The sequence below is a fragment of the Petromyzon marinus genome, chromosome 40 (assembly GCF_048934315.1).
Source record: "Petromyzon marinus isolate PM22_M1 ecotype Great Lakes invasive population chromosome 40, UKy_Petmar_22M1.pri1.0, whole genome shotgun sequence".
In the NCBI taxonomy this organism is placed as follows: domain Eukaryota; kingdom Metazoa; phylum Chordata; class Hyperoartia; order Petromyzontiformes; family Petromyzontidae; genus Petromyzon; species Petromyzon marinus.
In genome coordinates, this window is record NC_133706.1 from 1,799,960 (window position 1) to 1,822,037 (window position 22,078).

Genomic DNA, 22,078 nt, shown 5'->3' on the forward strand with positions numbered 1-22,078 from the left:
CCCGCGACCACCACCCATCCTTGCAGCGCCTCACGGCTCTGCGAACCTCCGAGCGAAGGCTGCGGTAAGCCTCCTCATTCTCTGACGTGGGATTCTGTAGCCGATGACAGTGGGCCTGTCGCTTTTTCTCAACCATCGTGAACAACTCCTCTGTCATCCAGGGTGTCTGGGGAGGTCTGGACCGCGTACCCAAAGCAGCCATTGCAGCTGCATGAGTCACAGTCCTAAACCTCGCCCATTTACCCTCGACATCAGGAGGAGTCGGGGACGATGCCAATCCCAGCCGCAAGCGATGATGAAATTCTCGCTTGCAACTTTCATCAGATAACTGAGACCAGGCCACTTTAGGTTGGAATGGGGTCTTGGGTGTACACCCACCACCGGAGTGGAAGAATGGCAGGCGCATCTTACAGATGACTAGTCGATGGTCAGAGGGCAGATCAGCTCCACGGTAGGTCCTGGTGTCAAGGACATGGGCTCGCATTCGCTGGTCCGTCACTATGTAGTCCAGCAGATGTTCTTGCTTGGACCCGGCATGCATCCATGATGTTGTGTGGATGCGCCGATGCCGGAACAGCGTGTTGGTAATTACAAGCCCATGGGCTGCACAAAAATCTAGCAGCCTCCTACCGTTGTTATTGAGCTGATCTGGCCCATGCCCTCCAATCACTCCAGACCAGGTGCCAGTATCATGACCAACTCGGGCATTGAAGTCACCCAACATGATGACTCTATCCCGAGGGGCCACTTTAGCCAGCACCTGTGACAGGAGGTCATAGAAGGCATCTGACTCATCGGCTTTGCCTGCATCCCTCCACGGATGTTCATCTTCGGTGGGGGCATAAGTAACCACGACCACCATTCCTCGCCTCCGGTTGATGGGAAGGCGAGCCCAAAGTAGCCTGGGGCTTACAGCTTCCCACACCTCACCGCCACGCTCCCACGCCCCCTTCATTCTTTTGTTCAAAAGAAGACCCACACCCTGTTGTTTGGCAGTCTGCTGCCCCGAGTAGAGGACTGTCCACCCCTTATGGTGGCAGGAGCCAGAGCCGGTCCACCGGACCTCCTGAATGCCGCATAGATCCAGGCGGTACCGGTCCAGCTCCCGACAGAGGAGTGGCAGCCTCTCCTCTGCAGTGAGCGTTCGAACATTCCACGTGGCCAACCGTAGTGGCTTTTCGTTGTTTCTGGAGTATTCAATCTCCTGGTTCCGCCAGGAGATTGAATACCTACCCACACACACACACGCGCATAATAAGCAAGCACGTGGTCAAATGTCGCGAGATTAGAATCAGAACGTTTATTTATCCTGGAGGAATCCGATGAGCTATGAAGCTCTTTTGCACAGACGTCCGGTAGAGGCGCGGAATCAGCGAATTACAACAACAATAACAAAAATCGAACGAGTTGATGCAGGCTCAGTGCGGTCACCAACAACTCCGAACAAGTAACACATACAGCCATTGTACCCAATGTGGTTTACCACTTCATTTCGTTTTATTTTCAGAGATGGGAAGAAAACGTTTTGGGCTTGATTGCCGTGCGACAAACACCGTTTTGTGAAGGCAGATACAACATATGGGCCGAGTGTGGATAGGTCTTCTACGAGTGGTCGTGGCGTGACATGTCATACCGCAGCCATTCTCTGAAAAATCACGGTGCACTGTTCACTCGGTGAATTATGACTGAAATTGTGTTTCATTCATCATAATGATACTGATCACTTCATACTAACAAAAATCCTGTGTGTAAAAGATATATATCAGAACTGGCCTTCGTTGAATTATTTAACTGGATCGTGCGCCATGCTGGCAAGATGTTAACTACTTCGCCTAGTATACAGGAGGTCATGGGTTCGATCTCAACCCTGACGCCTGCTGCTGCTGTATATTTGGAGTCTGCACGTCTCTCTACCTATGGTCGCGTGGATTTTTCTCCGGGTCCTCTGGTTTTTTCCCTCCACATTAAAAAAATGCGTTTAGAGTATTTGCCTGCTGCTATAAATGTCCACACGTTGATAAGCCACTTCGCTCAGCTATAATTTGTGATAGCCAGGTGGCTTCTCAACAACAGCTTTATAGCTCAGTGGGCCTTACCTGGTGAAAAAAAAAATAGTGAGTGAATGACTGTGTTCTACGAGCCCCAGCAAGTTGGCACACAGTAGGGGGCACAGGTGGTGCATCTGCCAGTCATCTCAGTCAGTCGACCCGTAGCACCTGGGTCTGCCCCGTGACCTCCTTCCAGCAGGCGTTCGACACTTCACGTGGCCCTAACATGCACATAGCCTGGCACAAGCGTCGTGGTGACGTCACCGCCACATCGTGGGGAATGCCGGTTGTTGTTGTACGAGCCCCAGGTCGTGTGTTTGTACCAATCTCAGCCAAGGCAGCGTGAACTCGGTCCGGGCGAGATGGATTCCATTCCCTGCTCATGGACACGAGGCTCTCATCTTTCCAGCAGCGGCACATTGCATTCCAGCGAATTCCACGCGAGGCCATGGACGAGACAGTATGGCAACGAAAGCCAAACCGCACTCACGATTCCTAACAACGATGAAGCTAGTGTAACGCAGTTGTCCCATTGTCTTACTGCTGCCATCTAAAAATGGACGCAATTTTGACTTTAGAGTCAGTGATCTAACAGAAGGCTGTGTGCGTTATTCGCACGGTACGGCAATGCAGCGCGAGGCACGGCGGGAGGGCCTATCCTGCGATCAGAATCGCGCCTTGGATTTTGCCGCCTAGAAATGACCTGCGTGCCGTTTTGCTTTAATCTTTATCCTTGAGTGTCGGTGTCGTCGGAAGCAACTCTTTTCGACGAATCGGTGGGCGCCGATGCAAAGGTCACGAGAAACCTGAATGGACTTTCCAGATGCCCCCCTGGCATGCCTGCTCGCAGGGGCTACGCGATTCCTGGCAAACCTTTCCTTTGGTGTGGAAGCGAGAGACTGATTTCCAGGGAACACATACAAACAATTACAACGGACGAAATGAACCGCGTTAATTCCTACTGAACCTCGTTCACTCGCGGTACGCATGACGGTGGAGGTGGGTGGGGCGACGGAGAATCAGCGGAGCTCACTCGGCACAGAGGATGCTCAGGGCCATGAGCAGACAGCAGACGGCCACGTGGGGGCTCTTCCTTTCGCCTGCGCACGCAACGAAACAAAGTAGAGGTCCCCCGATTAGTCTCTGCCGGGCGGTGGTGGCTACGCACACGTGCCCTTCCATCCAGCACTGTGGAGGTGGCGAGGGATGGTTGGTGGATGACCACACAAGTGTTGTGAACTTCCCCTTCCCGTGGGCATTGAGAAGGTGCCACCTATATCCTGGCTCGCCGGGAAAATGGCGTACAGCAAATATGTGGACTTCACCTGTTTCCGCCTGTATGGGACGGAGTGTTTCCCCTCGCACGCGAGGGTTTTCTGCGGGTGCTTCGGCTTCCTCCCATGTGTGAACACTCATTAATTGTCCATAACATCTTAACATATAGAGGACCACAGAGCTTGGTCACCGGGTGAATCAGCGTGCCGCGCTACGAACCCGGCAACCCGAGTTCGATTCCTGCTCACAGCCAACACCGGTGATTCGACCTAGGCTTCCCCTCGACCTAGGCTTCCCCTAGGTCGAATCAGCCTCAAGTGAGTACCTGGTGCAGGTGTAAACATTGTTTACCGCTCGCTAAAAGCTCCTTGGCGCAGTCCGTGGCCTCCATTTAAAATTGGAATCATCGAATAAAGCGCTCTGCCTTGCATTTACCTGTTATAAACCTTTTTCACGTGTAGTAGTACCCCAGTAATTACCCTGTAATCGGGTAATTTGTATTGGGTGAGGGTAAAAGGTAGGGTAAAGGTAGGCTCGTTGCCGGGGTTTCCGTGAAGCGTGAATAATATCTCAACTTGCTCCGATAAAAACAAATTACCGTGGCTTTTATTTGACCACCTTGCGTGACCTCCTGTGTTCCAAAACAGAATTGTTTCGTTTTTTTTTCCTCTGTGAACTTTCCAGCGAGGTGGCTCAGCGGCCTGAGCCACTTTTGAAAATGATTCCCGGTTTTCCCCAAATACCTTTTAACAACCGCCTCTCTCAGTACCCATATACATCACAACGTGTGGGGTCGTCGTGTTTTTGCTGTTGTTAATTTGTGCTGTAGAATTGTCTCGTTTTATGAACATCACACGAGCGAACAACTTCATCACGTGACGCACGGTGACGGGAATGTTCTCACCAATTCTTGCACACTTCCAGAAGGTTCCAAGAAGCCTGAAGAGACAAGCAGAGAGGCACGTGGCCAACTTAAATCGATAGGTAACGATAACAATGCAATGTGTAACATTCTATATCATAACATCACAAGTGTGCATCTGTCAATCCATCTGACTTGCGCTGTATATATGTTAATATACAGTTAGCATGTATGAGTACCGTATATGTGATTGTGTGCCTTAGTTCATGGTTGTGCATTGTGCGTCTGCGTGTGTGAGCCGAAGCGGGGGGTGGCAGTGTATTTGTTCGCCCGCTGCGCTCCGAACCCGGCGACCCGAGTTCGAATCCCGCTCACGGAGCAACACCAGTAACAATTATCTGAACCGGTCCTGGGCCTCCTCTAAGTCGACAAATGAGTACCTGGTACGATATGTAAACATTGCCGCCACTAGGGAGACAAAGGCGGCTGGGCGTGGTGTTGGCCACCTCCCACCGTGTTCCGTGCCCGTCTTTATAGGTGCGACTCGCTAACAGCTCTTGCCCCAGCAGTCTGTTACAGGCTACACGGGGGATCTTTGAGTGTGTAGTGGTTAGCGTGCTGCGTTATGAACCAGACGACCCCAGTTCGAATCCCACTCATCCACACACATCTCGCTGAAATCGTGCTTGTTCCCCCACAGAAGCTGTGTATACAGCGTGTGTGTGTGTGTGTGTGACTTTACCCAGTGTGTGACTTTACCCAGTATGTGTGTGACTTTACCCAGTGTGTGTGTGTGACTTTACCCAGTGTGTGACTTTACCCAGGATGTGTGTGACTTTACCCAGTGTGTGTGTGTGTGACTTTACCCAGTGTGTGTGTGTGACTTTACCCAGTGTGTGTGTGTGACTTTACCCAGTGTGTGACTTTACCCAGTATGTGTGTGTGTGACTTTACCCAGTGTGTGACTTTACCCAGTATGTGTGTGTGTGACTTTACCCAGTGTGTGACTTTACCCAGTATGTGTGTGTGTGACTTAACCCAGTATGTGTGTGTGTGACTTTACCCAGTGTGTGTGTGTGACTTTACCGAGTGTGTGTGACTTTACCCAGTGTGTGTCTGTGACTTTACCCAGTGTGTGTGTGTGACTTTACCCAGTGTGTGACTTTACCCAGTATGTGTGTGTGTGACTTTACCCAGTGTGTGTGTGTGTGACTTTACCCAGTGTGTGTGTGTGTGACTTTACCCAGTGTGTGTGTGTGTGTGACTTTACCCAGTGTGTGACTTTACCCAGTATGTGTGTGTGTGACTTTACCCAGTGTGTGTGTGACTTTACCCAGTGTGTGACTTTACCCAGTGTGTGTGTGTGTGACTTTACCCAGTGTGTGTGTGACTTTACCCAGTGTGTGTGTGTGTGACTTTACCCAGTGTGTGTGTGTGTGACTTTACCCAGTGTGTGTGTGACTTTACCCAGTGTGTGTGTGTGTGTGACTTTACCCAGTGTGTGTGTGTGACTTTACCCAATGTGTGTGTGTGTGTGACTTTACCCAGTGTGTGTGTGTGACTTTAACCAGTGTGTGTGTGTGACTTTACCCAGTGTGTGTGTGTGACCTTACCCAGTGTGTGTGTGTGTGACTTTACCCAATGTGTGTGTGAGACTTTACCCAGTGTGTGTGTGACTTTACCCAGTGTGTGTGTGTGACTTTACCCAGTGTGTGTGACTTTACCCAGTGTGTGTGTGTGTGACTTTACCCAGTGTGTGTGTGACTTTACCCAGTGTGTGTGTGTGTGACTTTACCCAGTGTGTGTGTGTGACTTTACGCAGTGTGTGTGTGTGTGACTTTACCCAGTGTGTGTGTGTGACTTTAACCAGTGTGTGTGTGTGACTTTACCCAGTGTGTGTGTGTGTGACCTTACCCAGTGTGTGTGTGTGTGACTTTACCCAATGTGTGTGTGAGACTTTACCCAGTGTGTGTGTGACTTTACCCAGTGTGTGTGTGTGACTTTACCCAGTGTGTGTGACTTTACCCAGTGTGTGTGTGTGTGACTTTACCCAATGTGTGTGTGACTTTACCCAGTGTGTGTGTGACTTTTCCCAGTGTGTGTCTGTGACTTTACCCAGTGTGCGTGTGTGACTTTACCCAGTGTGTGTGTGTGTGACTTTACCCAGTGTGTGACTTTACGTGACTTTACCCAGTGTGTGTGTGACTTTACCCAGTGTGTGACTTTACCCAGTGTGTGTGTGTGTGTGACTTTACCCAGTGTGTGTGTGTGACTTTACCCAGTGTGTGTCTGTGACTTTACCCAGTGTGTGTCTGTGACTTTACCCAGTGTGTGTGTGACTTTACCCAGTGTGTGTGTGTGTGACTTTACCCAGTGTGTGTGTGACTTTACCCAGTGTGTGTGTGTGTGTGACTTTACCCAGTGTGTGTGTGTGACTTTACCCAGTGTGTGTGTGTGTGACTTTACCCAGTGTGTGTGTGTGTGACTTTACCCAGTGTGTGTGTGTGACTTTAAACAGTGTGTGTGTGTGACTTTACCCAGTGTGTGTGTGACTTTACCCAGTGTGTGTGTGTGACTTTACCCAGTGTGTGTGTGACTTTACCCAGTGTGTGTGTGTGTGACTTTACCCAGTGTGTGTGTGTGACTTTACCCAGTGTGTGTGTGACTTTACCCAGTGTGTGTGTGACTTTACCCAGTGTGTGTGTGTGTGACTTTACCCAGTGTGTGTGTGTGTGACTTTACCCAGTGTGTGTGTGTGACTTTAACCAGTGTGTGTGTGTGACTTTACCCAGTGTGTGTGTGACTTAACCCAGTGTGTGTGTGTGTGTGACTTTACCCAGTGTGTGTGTGTGACTTTACCCAGTGTGTGTGTGTGTGACTTTACCCAGTGTGTGTGTGTGTGACTTTACCCAGTGTGTGTGTGTGACTTTAAACAGTGTGTGTGTGTGTGACTTTACCCAGTGTGTGTGTGACTTTACCCAGTGTGTGTGTGTGACTTTACCCAGTGTGTGTGTGACTTTACCCAGTGTGTGTGTGTGTGACTTTACCCAGTGTGTGTGTGTGACTTTACCCAGTGTGTGTGTGACTTTACCCAGTGTGTGTGTGACTTTACCCAGTGTGTGTGTGTGACTTTACCCAGTGTGTGTGTGTGTGACTTTACCCAGTGTGTGTGTGTGACTTTAACCAGTGTGTGTGTGTGACTTTACCCAGTGTGTGTGTGTGACTTTACCCAGTGTGTGTGTGTGTGTGACTTTACCCAGTGTGTGTGAGAGACTTTACCCAGTGTGTGTGTGTGACTTTACCCAGTGTGTGTGTGTGACTTTACCCAGTGTGTGTGTGACTTTACCCAGTGTGTGTGTGTGTGACTTTACCCAGTGTGTGTGTGACTTTACCCAGTGTGTGTGTGTGACTTTACCCAGTGTGTGTGACTTTACCCAGTGTGTGTCTGTGACTTTACCCAGTGTGTGTGTGTGTGACTTTACCCAGTGTGTGTGTGTGTGACTTGACCCAGTGTGTGACTTTACGTGACTTTACCCAGTGTGTGTGTGACTTTACCCAGTGTGTGACTTTACCCAGTGTGTGTGTGTGTGACTTTACCCAGTGTGTGTCTGTGACTTTACCCAGTGTGTGTCTGTGACTTTACCCAGTGTGTGTGTGACTTTACCCAGTGTGTGTGTGTGTGACTTTACCCAGTGTGTGTGTGTGACTTTACCCAGTGTGTGTGTGTGTGTGACTTTACCCAGTGTGTGTGTGTGACTTTAACCAGTGTGTGTGTGTGACTTTACCCAGTGTGTGTGTGACTTTACCCAGTGTGTGTGTGTGACTTTACCCAGTGTGTGTGTGTGTGTGACTTTACCCAGTGTGTGTGAGAGACTTTACCCAGTGTGTGTGTGTGACTTTACCCAGTGTGTGTGTGTGACTTTACCCAGTGTGTGTGTGACTTTAATCAGTGTGTGTGTGTGTGACTTTACCCAGTGTGTGTGTGACTTTACCCAGTGTGTGTGTGTGACTTTACCCAGTGTGTGTGACTTTACCCAGTGTGTGTGTGTGACTTTACCCAGTGTGTGTGTGACTTTAATCAGTGTGTGTGTGTGTGACTTTACCCAGTGTGTGTGTGACTTTACCCAGTGTGTGTGTGTGACTTCACCCAGTGTGTGTGTGACTTTACGCAGTGTGTGTGTGTGACTTTACCCAGTGTGTGTGTGTGATTTTACCCAGTGTGTGTGTGTGACTTTACCCAGTGTGTGTGAGAGACTTTACCCAGTGTGTGTGTGAGACTTTACCCAGTGTGTGTGACTTTACCCAGTATGTGTGTGTGTGACTTTACCCAGTGTGTGTGTGTGATTTTACCCAGTGTGTGTGTGGGACTTTACCCAGTGTGTGTGACTTTACCCAGTGTGTGTGTGTGACTTTACCCAGTGTGTGTGTGTGACTTCACCCAGTGTGTGTGTGACTTTACCCAGTGTGTGTGTGTGACTTTACCCAGTGTGTGTGTGTGACTTTACTCAGTGTGTGTGTGTGAGTTTACCCAGTGTGTGTGTGACTTTATCCCAGTGTGTGTGAGAGACTTTACCCAGTGTGTGTGTGTGACTTTACCCAGTGTGTGTGTGTGACTTTACCCAGTGTGTGTGTGTGACTTTACCCAGTGTGTGTGTGTGACTTTACCCAGTGTGTGTGTGTGACTTTACCCAGTGTGTGTGTGACTTTACCCAGTGTGTGTGTGTGACTTTACCCATGTGTGTGTGACTTCACCCAGTGTGTGTGTGTGTGACTTTACCCAGTGTGTATGTGACTTTACCCAGTGTGTGTGTGTGACTTTACCCAGTGTGTGAGTGTGACTTTACCCAGTGTGTGTGTGTGACTTTACCCAGTGTGTGTGTGACTTTACCCGTGTGTGTGTGACTTTACCCAGTGTGTGTGTGTGTGACTTTACCCAGTGTGTGTGTGTGACTTTACGCAGTGTGTGTGTGTGTGACTTTACCCAGTGTGTGTGTGTGACTTTAACCAGTGTGTGTGTGTGACTTTACCCAGTGTGTGTGTGTGTGACCTTACCCAGTGTGTGTGTGTGTGACTTTACCCAATGTGTGTGTGAGACTTTACCCAGTGTGTGTGTGACTTTACCCAGTGTGTGTGTGTGACTTTACCCAGTGTGTGTGACTTTACCCAGTGTGTGTGTGTGTGACTTTACCCAATGTGTGTGTGACTTTACCCAGTGTGTGTGTGACTTTTCCCAGTGTGTGTCTGTGACTTTACCCAGTGTGCGTGTGTGACTTTACCCAGTGTGTGTGTGTGTGACTTTACCCAGTGTGTGACTTTACGTGACTTTACCCAGTGTGTGTGTGACTTTACCCAGTGTGTGACTTTACCCAGTGTGTGTGTGTGTGTGACTTTACCCAGTGTGTGTGTGTGACTTTACCCAGTGTGTGTCTGTGACTTTACCCAGTGTGTGTCTGTGACTTTACCCAGTGTGTGTGTGACTTTACCCAGTGTGTGTGTGTGTGACTTTACCCAGTGTGTGTGTGACTTTACCCAGTGTGTGTGTGTGTGTGACTTTACCCAGTGTGTGTGTGTGACTTTACCCAGTGTGTGTGTGTGTGACTTTACCCAGTGTGTGTGTGTGTGACTTTACCCAGTGTGTGTGTGTGACTTTAAACAGTGTGTGTGTGTGACTTTACCCAGTGTGTGTGTGACTTTACCCAGTGTGTGTGTGTGACTTTACCCAGTGTGTGTGTGACTTTACCCAGTGTGTGTGTGTGTGACTTTACCCAGTGTGTGTGTGTGACTTTACCCAGTGTGTGTGTGACTTTACCCAGTGTGTGTGTGACTTTACCCAGTGTGTGTGTGTGTGACTTTACCCAGTGTGTGTGTGTGTGACTTTACCCAGTGTGTGTGTGTGACTTTAACCAGTGTGTGTGTGTGACTTTACCCAGTGTGTGTGTGACTTAACCCAGTGTGTGTGTGTGTGTGACTTTACCCAGTGTGTGTGTGTGACTTTACCCAGTGTGTGTGTGTGTGACTTTACCCAGTGTGTGTGTGTGTGTGACTTTACCCAGTGTGTGTGTGTGACTTTAAACAGTGTGTGTGTGTGTGACTTTACCCAGTGTGTGTGTGACTTTACCCAGTGTGTGTGTGTGACTTTACCCAGTGTGTGTGTGACTTTACCCAGTGTGTGTGTGTGTGACTTTACCCAGTGTGTGTGTGTGACTTTACCCAGTGTGTGTGTGACTTTACCCAGTGTGTGTGTGACTTTACCCAGTGTGTGTGTGTGACTTTACCCAGTGTGTGTGTGTGTGACTTTACCCAGTGTGTGTGTGTGACTTTAACCAGTGTGTGTGTGTGACTTTACCCAGTGTGTGTGTGTGACTTTACCCAGTGTGTGTGTGTGTGTGACTTTACCCAGTGTGTGTGAGAGACTTTACCCAGTGTGTGTGTGACTTTACCCAGTGTGTGTGTGTGACTTTACCCAGTGTGTGTGTGACTTTACCCAGTGTGTGTGTGTGTGACTTTACCCAGTGTGTGTGTGACTTTACCCAGTGTGTGTGTGTGACTTTACCCAGTGTGTGTGACTTTACCCAGTGTGTGTCTGTGACTTTACCCAGTGTGTGTGTGTGTGACTTTACCCAGTGTGTGTGTGTGTGACTTGACCCAGTGTGTGACTTTACGTGACTTTACCCAGTGTGTGTGTGACTTTACCCAGTGTGTGACTTTACCCAGTGTGTGTGTGTGTGTGACTTTACCCAGTGTGTGTCTGTGACTTTACCCAGTGTGTGTCTGTGACTTTACCCAGTGTGTGTGTGACTTTACCCAGTGTGTGTGTGTGTGACTTTACCCAGTGTGTGTGTGTGACTTTACCCAGTGTGTGTGTGTGTGTGACTTTACCCAGTGTGTGTGTGTGACTTTAACCAGTGTGTGTGTGTGACTTTACCCAGTGTGTGTGTGACTTTACCCAGTGTGTGTGTGTGACTTTACCCAGTGTGTGTGTGTGTGTGACTTTACCCAGTGTGTGTGAGAGACTTTACCCAGTGTGTGTGTGTGACTTTACCCAGTGTGTGTGTGTGACTTTACCCAGTGTGTGTGTGACTTTAATCAGTGTGTGTGTGTGTGACTTTACCCAGTGTGTGTGTGACTTTACCCAGTGTGTGTGTGTGACTTTACCCAGTGTGTGTGACTTTACCCAGTGTGTGTCTGTGACTTTACCCAGTGTGTGTGTGTGTGTGACTTTACCCAGTGTGTGTGTGTGTGACTTTACCCTGTGTGTGACTTTACGTGACTTTACCCAGTGTGTGTGAGACTTTACCCAGTGTGTGTGACTTTACCCAGTGTGTGTGTGACTTTACCCAGTGTGTGTGTGTGACTTCACCCAGTGTGTGTGTGACTTTACCCAGTGTGTGTGTGTGACTTTACCCAGTGTGTGTGTGTGACTTTACCCAGTGTGTGTGTGACTTTACCCAGTGTGTGTGTGTCACTTTACCCAGTGTGTGTGTGTGACTTCACCCAGTGTGTGTGTGACTTTACGCAGTGTGTGTGTGTGACTTTACCCAGTGTGTGTGTGTGATTTTACCCAGTGTGTGTGTGTGACTTTACCCAGTGTGTGTGAGAGACTTTACCCAGTGTGTGTGTGACTTTACCCAGTGTGTGTGACTTTACCCAGTATGTGTGTGTGTGACTTTACCCAGTGTGTGTGTGTGATTTTACCCAGTGTGTGTGTGGGACTTTACCCAGTGTGTGTGACTTTACCCAGTGTGTGTGTGTGACTTTACCCAGTGTGTGTGTGTGACTTCACCGAGTGTGTGTGTGACTTTACCCAGTGTGTGTGTGTGACTTTACCCAGTGTGTGTGTGTGACTTTACTCAGTGTGTGTGTGTGAGTTTACCCAGTGTGTGTGTGACTTTATCCCAGTGTGTGTGAGAGACTTTACCCAGTGTGTGTGTGTGACTTTACCCAGTGTGTGTGTGTGACTTTACCCAGTGTGTGTGTGTGACTTTACCCAGTGTGTGTGTGTGACTTTACCCAGTGTGTGTGTGTGACTTTACCCAGTGTGTGTGTGACTTTACCCAGTGTGTGTGTGTGACTTTACCCATGTGTGTGTGACTTCACCCAGTGTGTGTGTGTGTGACTTTACCCAGTGTGTATGTGACTTTACCCAGTGTGTGTGTGTGACTTTACCCAGTGTGTGAGTGTGACTTTACCCAGTGTGTGTGTGTGACTTTACCCAGTGTGTGTGTGACTTTACCCGTGTGTGTGTGACTTTACCCAGTGTGTGTGTGTGTGACTTTACCCAGTGTGTATGTGACTTTACCTAGTGTGTGTGTGTGACTTTACCCAGTGTGTTTGTGACTTTACCCAGTGTGTGTGTGTGACTTTACCCAGTGTGTGTGTGTGACTTTACCCAGTGTGTGTGTGTGACTTTACCCAGTGTGTGTGTGTGTGACATTACCCAGTGTGTGTGTGACTTTACGCAGTGTGTGTGTGTGACTTTACCCAGTGTGTGTGTGATTTTACCCAGTGTGTGTGTGTGACTTTACCCAGTGTGTGTGAGAGACTTTACCCAGTGTGTGTGTGAGACTTTACCCAGTGTGTGTGACTTTACCCAGTATGTGTGTGTGACTTTACCCAGTGTGTGTGTGTGATTTTACCCAGTGTGTGTGTGAGACTTTACCCAGTGTGTGTGACTTTACCCAGTGTGTGTGTGACTTTACCCAGTGTGTGTGTGTGACTTCACCCAGTGTGTGTGTGACTTTACCCAGTGTGTGTGTGTGACTTTACCCAGTGTGTGTGTGTGACTTTACCCAGTGTGTGTGTGTGACTTTACTCAGTGTGTGTGTGTGTGTGTGACTTTACCCAGTGTGTGTGTGTGTGACTTTACCCAGTGTGTGTGTGTGACTTTACCCAGTGTGTGTGAGAGACTTTACCCAGTGTGTGTGTGACTTTACCCAGTGTGTGTGTGTGACTTTACCCAGTGTGTGTGTGTGTGACTTTACCCAGTGTGTGTGTGTGACTTTACCAGTGTGTGTGTGTGACTTTACCCAGTGTGTGTGTGTGACTTTACCCAGTGTGTGTGTGACTTTACCCAGTGTGTGTGTGTGACTTTACCCGTGTTAGTGTGACTTCACCCAGTGTGTGTGTGTGTGTGACTTTACCCAGTGTGTGTGACTTTACCCAGTGTGTGTGTGTGTGACTTTACCCAGTGTGTGTGTGACTTTACCCAGTGTGTGTGTGTGTGACTTTACCCAGTGTGTGTGTGTGACTTTACGCAGTGTGTGTGTGTGTGACTTTACCCAGTGTGTGTGTGTGACTTTAACCAGTGTGTGTGTGTGACTTTACCCAGTGTGTGTGTGTGTGACCTTACCCAGTGTGTGTGTGTGTGACTTTACCCAATGTGTGTGTGAGACTTTACCCAGTGTGTGTGTGACTTTACCCAGTGTGTGTGTGTGACTTTACCCAGTGTGTGTGACTTTACCCAGTGTGTGTGTGTGTGACTTTACCCAATGTGTGTGTGACTTTACCCAGTGTGTGTGTGACTTTTCCCAGTGTGTGTCTGTGACTTTACCCAGTGTGCGTGTGTGACTTTACCCAGTGTGTGTGTGTGTGACTTTACCCAGTGTGTGACTTTACGTGACTTTACCCAGTGTGTGTGTGACTTTACCCAGTGTGTGACTTTACCCAGTGTGTGTGTGTGTGTGACTTTACCCAGTGTGTGTGTGTGACTTTACCCAGTGTGTGTCTGTGACTTTACCCAGTGTGTGTCTGTGACTTTACCCAGTGTGTGTGTGACTTTACCCAGTGTGTGTGTGTGTGTGACTTTACCCAGTGTGTGTGTGACTTTACCCAGTGTGTGTGTGTGTGTGACTTTACCCAGTGTGTGTGTGTGACTTTACCCAGTGTGTGTGTGTGTGACTTTACCCAGTGTGTGTGTGTGTGACTTTACCCAGTGTGTGTGTGTGACTTTAAACAGTGTGTGTGTGTGACTTTACCCAGTGTGTGTGTGACTTTACCCAGTGTGTGTGTGTGACTTTACCCAGTGTGTGTGTGACTTTACCCAGTGTGTGTGTGTGTGACTTTACCCAGTGTGTGTGTGTGACTTTACCCAGTGTGTGTGTGACTTTACCCAGTGTGTGTGTGACTTTACCCAGTGTGTGTGTGTGTGACTTTACCCAGTGTGTGTGTGTGTGACTTTACCCAGTGTGTGTGTGTGACTTTAACCAGTGTGTGTGTGTGACTTTACCCAGTGTGTGTGTGACTTAACCCAGTGTGTGTGTGTGTGTGACTTTACCCAGTGTGTGTGTGTGACTTTACCCAGTGTGTGTGTGTGTGACTTTACCCAGTGTGTGTGTGTGTGTGACTTTACCCAGTGTGTGTGTGTGACTTTAAACAGTGTGTGTGTGTGTGACTTTACCCAGTGTGTGTGTGACTTTACCCAGTGTGTGTGTGTGACTTTACCCAGTGTGTGTGTGACTTTACCCAGTGTGTGTGTGTGTGACTTTACCCAGTGTGTGTGTGTGACTTTACCCAGTGTGTGTGTGACTTTACCCAGTGTGTGTGTGACTTTACCCAGTGTGTGTGTGTGACTTTACCCAGTGTGTGTGTGTGTGACTTTACCCAGTGTGTGTGTGTGACTTTAACCAGTGTGTGTGTGTGACTTTACCCAGTGTGTGTGTGTGACTTTACCCAGTGTGTGTGTGTGTGTGACTTTACCCAGTGTGTGTGAGAGACTTTACCCAGTGTGTGTGTGTGACTTTACCCAGTGTGTGTGTGTGACTTTACCCAGTGTGTGTGTGACTTTACCCAGTGTGTGTGTGTGTGACTTTACCCAGTGTGTGTGTGACTTTACCCAGTGTGTGTGTGTGACTTTACCCAGTGTGTGTGACTTTACCCAGTGTGTGTCTGTGACTTTACCCAGTGTGTGTGTGTGTGACTTTACCCAGTGTGTGTGTGTGTGACTTGACCCAGTGTGTGACTTTACGTGACTTTACCCAGTGTGTGTGTGACTTTACCCAGTGTGTGACTTTACCCAGTGTGTGTGTGTGTGACTTTACCCAGTGTGTGTCTGTGACTTTACCCAGTGTGTGTCTGTGACTTTACCCAGTGTGTGTGTGACTTTACCCAGTGTGTGTGTGTGTGACTTTACCCAGTGTGTGTGTGTGACTTTACCCAGTGTGTGTGTGTGTGTGACTTTACCCAGTGTGTGTGTGTGACTTTAACCAGTGTGTGTGTGTGACTTTACCCAGTGTGTGTGTGACTTTACCCAGTGTGTGTGTGTGACTTTACCCAGTGTGTGTGTGTGTGTGACTTTACCCAGTGTGTGTGAGAGACTTTACCCAGTGTGTGTGTGTGACTTTACCCAGTGTGTGTGTGTGACTTTACCCAGTGTGTGTGTGACTTTAATCAGTGTGTGTGTGTGTGACTTTACCCAGTGTGTGTGTGACTTTACCCAGTGTGTGTGTGTGACTTTACCCAGTGTGTGTGACTTTACCCAGTGTGTGTCTGTGACTTTACCCAGTGTGTGTGTGTGTGTGACTTTACCCAGTGTGTGTGTGTGTGACTTTACCCTGTGTGTGACTTTACGTGACTTTACCCAGTGTGTGTGAGACTTTACCCAGTGTGTGTGACTTTACCCAGTGTGTGTGTGACTTTACCCAGTGTGTGTGTGTGACTTCACCCAGTGTGTGTGTGACTTTACCCAGTGTGTGTGTGTGACTTTACCCAGTGTGTGTGTGTGACTTTACCCAGTGTGTGTGTGACTTTACCCAGTGTGTGTGTGTCACTTTACCCAGTGTGTGTGTGTGACTTCACCCAGTGTGTGTGTGACTTTACGCAGTGTGTGTGTGTGACTTTACCCAGTGTGTGTGTGTGATTTTACCCAGTGTGTGTGTGTGACTTTACCCAGTGTGTGTGAGAGACTTTACCCAGTGTGTGTGTGAGACTTTACCCAGTGTGTGTGACTTTACCCAGTATGTGTGTGTGTGACTTTACCCAGTGTGTGTGTGTGATTTTACCCAGTGTGTGTGTGGGACTTTACCCAGTGTGTGTGACTTTACCCAGTGTGTGTGTGTGACTTTACCCAGTGTGTGTGTGTGACTTCACCCAGTGTGTGTGTGACTTTACCCAGTGTGTGTGTGTGACTTTACCCAGTGTGTGTGTGTGACTTTACTCAGTGTGTGTGTGTGAGTTTACCCAGTGTGTGTGTGACTTTATCCCAGTGTGTGTGAGAGACTTTACCCAGTGTGTGTGTGTGACTTTACCCAGTGTGTGTGTGTGACTTTACCCAGTGTGTGTGTGTGACTTTACCCAGTGTGTGTGTGTGACTTTACCCAGTGTGTGTGTGTGACTTTACCCAGTGTGTGTGTGACTTTACCCAGTGTGTGTGTGTGACTTTACCCATGTGTGTGTGACTTCACCCAGTGTGTGTGTGTGTGACTTTACCCAGTGTGTATGTGACTTTACCCAGTGTGTGTGTGTGACTTTACCCAGTGTGTGAGTGTGACTTTACCCAGTGTGTGTGTGTGACTTTACCCAGTGTGTGTGTGACTTTACCCGTGTGTGTGTGACTTTACCCAGTGTGTGTGTGTGTGACTTTACCCAGTGTGTATGTGACTTTACCTAGTGTGTGTGTGTGACTTTACCCAGTGTGTGTGTGACTTTACCCAGTGTGTGTGTGTGACTTTACCCAGTGTGTGTGTGTGACTTTACCCAGTGTGTGTGTGTGACTTTACCCAGTGTGTGTGTGTGTGACATTACCCAGTGTGTGTGTGACTTTACGCAGTGTGTGTGTGTGACTTTACCCAGTGTGTGTGTGATTTTACCCAGTGTGTGTGTGTGACTTTACCCAGTGTGTGTGAGAGACTTTACCCAGTGTGTGTGTGAGACTTTACCCAGTGTGTGTGACTTTACCCAGTATGTGTGTGTGACTTTACCCAGTGTGTGTGTGTGATTTTACCCAGTGTGTGTGTGAGACTTTACCCAGTGTGTGTGACTTTACCCAGTGTGTGTGTGACTTTACCCAGTGTGTGTGTGTGACTTCACCCAGTGTGTGTGTGACTTTACCCAGTGTGTGTGTGTGACTTTACCCAGTGTGTGTGTGTGACTTTACCCAGTGTGTGTGTGTGACTTTACTCAGTGTGTGTGTGTGTGTGTGACTTTACCCAGTGTGTGTGTGTGTGACTTTACCCAGTGTGTGTGTGTGACTTTACCCAGTGTGTGTGAGAGACTTTACCCAGTGTGTGTGTGACTTTACCCAGTGTGTGTGTGTGACTTTACCCAGTGTGTGTGTGTGTGACTTTACCCAGTGTGTGTGTGTGACTTTACCCAGTGTGTGTGTGTGACTTTACCCAGTGTGTGTGTGTGACTTTACCCAGTGTGTGTGTGACTTTACCCAGTGTGTGTGTGTGACTTTACCCGTGTTAGTGTGACTTCACCCAGTGTGTGTGTGTGTGTGACTTTACCCAGTGTGTATGTGACTTTACCCAGTGTGTGTGTGTGACTTTACCCAGTGTGTGTGTGTGACTTTACCCAGTGTGTGTGTGTGTGACTTTACCCGTGTGTGTGTGACTTCACCCAGTGTGTGTGTGTGTGTGATTTTACCCAGTGTGTATGTGACTTTACCCAGTGTGTGTGTGTGTTTGTGACTTTACCCAGTGTGTGTGTGACTTTACCCAGTGTGTGTGTGTGACTTTACCCAGTGTGTGTGTGTGACTTTACCCAGTGTGTGTGTGACTTTACCCAGTGTGTGTGTGACTTTACGCAGTGTGTGTGTGTGTGACTTTACCCAGTGTGTGTGTGTGATTTTACCCAGTGTGTGTGTGTGACTTTACCCAGTGTGTGTGAGAGACTTTACCCAGTGTGTGTGTGAGACTTTACCCAGTGTGTGTGACTTTACCCAGTATGTGTGTGTGTGTGACTTTACCCAATGTGTGTGTGTGTGTGATTTTACCCAGTGTGTGTGTGAGATTTTACCCAGTGTGTGTGACTTTACCCAGTGTGTGTGTGACTTTACCCAGTGTGTGTGTGTGACTTCACCCAGTGTGTGTGTGTGACTTTACCCAGTGTGTGTGTGTCACTTTACCCAGTGTGTGTGTGTGACTTCACCCAGTGTGTGTGTGACTTTACGCAGTGTGTGTGTGTGTGTGACTTTACCCAGTGTGTGTGTGTGATTTTACCCAGTGTGTGTGTGTGACTTTACCCAGTGTGTGTGAGAGACTTTACCCAGTGTGTGTGTGAGACTTTACCCAGTGTGTGTGACTTTACCCAGTATGTGTGTGTGTGACTTTACCCAGTGTGTGTGTGTGATTTTACCCAGTGTGTGTGTGAGACTTTACCCAGTGTGTGTGACTTTACCCAGTGTGTGTGTGTGACTTTACCCAGTGTGTGTGTGTGACTTCACCCAGTGTGTGTGTGACTTTACCCAGTGTGTGTGTGTGACTTTACCCAGTGTGTGTGTGTGACTGTACCCAGTGTGTGTGTGTGACTGTACCCAGTGTGTGTGAGAGACTTTACCCAGTGTGTGTGTGGGACTTTACCCAGTGTGTGTGTGTGTGACATTACTCAGTGTGTGTGTGTGACTTTACCCAGTGTGTGTGTGTGTGACTTTACCCAGTGTGTGTGTGTGACTTTACCCAGTGTGTGTGAGAGACTTTACCCAGTGTGTGTGTGACTTTACCCAGTGTGTGTGTGTGTGACTTTACCCAGTGTGTGTGTGTGACTTTACCCAGTGTGTGTGTGACTTTATCCCAGTGTGTGTGAGAGACTTTACACAGTGTGTGTGTGTGACTTTACCCAGTGTGTGTGTGACTTTACCCAGTGTGTGTGTGTGACTTTACCCAGTGTGTGTGTGTGACTTTACCCGGTGTGTGTGTGAATTTACCCAGTGTGTGTGTGACTTTACCCAGTGTGTGTGTGTGTGACTTTACCCAGTGTGTATGTGACTTTACCCAGTGTGTGTGTGTGACTTTACCCAGTGTGTGTGACTTTACCCGTGTGTGTGTGACTTCACCCAGTGTGTGTGTGTGTGACTTTACCCAGTGTGTATGTGACTTTACCTAGTGTGTGTGTGTGACTTTACCCAGTGTGTGTGTGACTTTACCCAGTGTGTGTGTGTGACTTTACCCAGTGTGTGTGTGTGACTTTAACCAGTGTGTGTGTGTGACTTTACCCAGTGTGTGTGTGTGTGACATTACCCAGTGTGTGTGTGACTTTACGCAGTGTGTGTGTGTGACTTTACCCAGTGTGTGTGTGTGATTTTACCCAGTGTGTGTGTGTGACTTTACCCAGTGTGTGTGACTTTACCCAGTGTGTGTGTGACTTTACCCAGAGTGTGTGTGTGACTTCACCCAGTGTGTGTGTGACTTTACCCAGTGTGTGTGTGTGACTTTACCCAGTGTGTGTGTGACTTTACCCAGTGTGTGTGTGTCACTTTACCCAGTGTGTGTGTGTGACTTCACCCAGTGTGTGTGTGACTTTACGCAGTGTGTGTGTGACTTTACCCAGTGTGTGTGTGTGTGATTTTACCCAGTGTGTGTGTGTGATTTTACCCAGTGTGTGTGAGAGACATTACCCAGTGTGTGTGTGAGACTTTTGTCAGTGTGTGTGACTGTACCCAGTATGTGTGTGTGTGACTTTACCCAGTGTGTGTGTGTGATTTTACGCAGTGTGTGTGTGAGACTTTACCCAGTGTGTGTGACTTTACCCAGTGTGTGTGTGTGACTTTACCCGGTGTGTGTGTGTGACTTTACCCAGTGTGCGTGTGTGACTTTACCCAGTGTGTGTGTGTGACATTACTCAGTGTGTGTGTGTGACTTTACCCAGTGTGTGTGTGTGTGACTTTACCCAGTGTGTGTGAGAGACTTTACCCAGTGTGTGTGTGTGTGACTTTACCCAGTGTGTGTGTGTGTGACTTTACCCATTGTGTGTGTGACTTTACCCAGTGTGTGTGTGACTTTATCCCAGTGTGTGTGAGAGACTTTACCCAGTGTGTGTGTGTGAATTTACCCAGTGTGTGTGTGTGACTTTACCCAGTGTGTGTGTGACTTTACCCAGTGTGTGTGTGTGACTTTACCCAGTGTGTGTGTGTGACTTTACCCAGTGTGTGTGTGACTTTACCCAGTGTGTGTGTGTGACTTTACCCGTGTGTGTGTGACTTCACCCAGTGTGTGTGTGTGTGACTTTACCCAGTGTGTATGTGACTTTACCCAGTGTGTGTGTGTGACTTTACCCAGTGTGTGTGTGACTTTACCCGTGTGTGTGTGACTTCACCCAGTGTGTGTGTGTGTGACTTTACCCAGTGTGTGTGTGTGACTTTACCTAGTGTGTGTGTGTGACTTTACCCAGTGTGTGTGTGACTTTACCCAGTGTGTGTGTGTGACTTTACCCATTGTGTGTGTGTGACTTTACCCAGTGTGTGTGTGTGACTTCACCCAGTGTGTGTGTGTGTGACATTACTCAGTGTGTGTGTGACTTTACGCAGTGTGTGTGTGTGTGACTTTACCCAGTGTGTGTGTGTGATTTTACCCAGTGTGTGTGTGTGACTTTACTCAGTGTGTGTGAGAGACTTTACCCAGTGTGTGTGTGTGACTTTACCCAGTGTGTGTGTGTGATTTTACCCAGTGTGTGTGTGAGACTTTACCCAGTGTGTGTGACTTTACCCAGTGTGTGTGTGACTTTACCCAGTGTGTGTGTGTGACTTCACCCAGTGTGTGTGTGACTTTACCCAGTGTGTGTGTGTGACTTTACCCAGTGTGTGTGTGTGACTTTACCCAGTGTGTGTGTGTGACTTTACTCAGTGTGTGTGTGTGACTTTACCCAGTGTGTGTGTGTGTGACTTTACCCATTGTGTGTGTGTGACTTTACCCAGTGTGTGTGAGAGACTTTACCCAGTGTGTGTGTGACTTTACCCAGTGTGTGTGTGTGACTTTACCCAGTGTGTGTGTGTGACTTTACCCAGTGTGTGTGTGTGACTTTACCCAGTGTGTGTGTGTGTGACTTTACCCAGTGTGCGTGAGAGACTTTACCAATGTGTGTGTGTGACTTTACCCAGTGTGTGTGTGTGACTTTACCCAGTGTGTGTGTGTGACTTTACCCAGTGTGTGTGTGACTTTACCCAGTGTGTGTGACTTTACCCAGTGTGTGTGTGTGACTTTACCCAGTGTGTGTGTGTGTGACTTTACCCAGTGTGTGTGTGTGACTTTACCCAGTGTGTGTGTGACTTTACCCAGTGTGTGTGTGTGACTTTACCCAGTGTGTGTGTGACTTTACCCAGTGTGTGTGTGACTTCACCCAGTGTGTGTGTGACTTTACCCAGTGTGTGTGTGACTTTACCCAGTGTGTGTGTGACTTTACCTAGTGTGTGTGTGTGTGTGACTTTACCCAGTGTGTGTGTGTGACTTTACCCAGTGTGTGTGTGTGACTTTACCCAGTGTGTGTGTGTGACTTTACCCAGTGTGTGTGTGTGACTTTACCCAGTGTGTGTCTGTGACTTTACCCAGTGTGTGTCTGTGACTTTACCCAGTGTGTGTGTGACTTTACCCAGTGTGTGTGTGTGTGACTTTACCCAGTGTGTGTGTGTGACTTTACCCAGTGTGTGTGTGTGTGTGACTTTACCCAGTGTGTGTGTGTGACTTTAACCAGTGTGTGTGTGTGACTTTACCCAGTGTGTGTGTGACTTTACCCAGTGTGTGTGTGTGACTTTACCCAGTGTGTGTGTGTGTGTGACTTTACCCAGTGTGTGTGAGAGACTTTACCCAGTGTGTGTGTGTGACTTTACCCAGTGTGTGTGTGTGACTTTACCCAGTGTGTGTGTGACTTTAATCAGTGTGTGTGTGTGTGACTTTACCCAGTGTGTGTGTGACTTTACCCAGTGTGTGTGTGTGACTTTACCCAGTGTGTGTGACTTTACCCAGTG

At 48.3% G+C, this 22,078-nt stretch overlaps 1 protein-coding gene across 1 annotated transcript in view; it reads right to left on the minus strand.

The window, feature by feature from the left end:
- Positions 1-1,277: 1,277 nt before the first annotated feature.
- LOC142930507 (protein kish-A-like) overlaps positions 1,278-22,078 on the minus strand; it is a 67,137-nt gene continuing 46,336 nt past the window's right edge. Inside the window, exons 3-4 of the mRNA XM_076073010.1 lie at positions 4,228-4,262; positions 1,278-3,148 (exon numbers count right to left, since the gene is read on the minus strand). Coding sequence (XP_075929125.1) covers positions 3,078-3,148; positions 4,228-4,262 — 106 coding nt within the window. The 3' untranslated portion in view covers positions 1,278-3,077. The remainder of the gene's footprint in view (positions 3,149-4,227; positions 4,263-22,078) is intronic.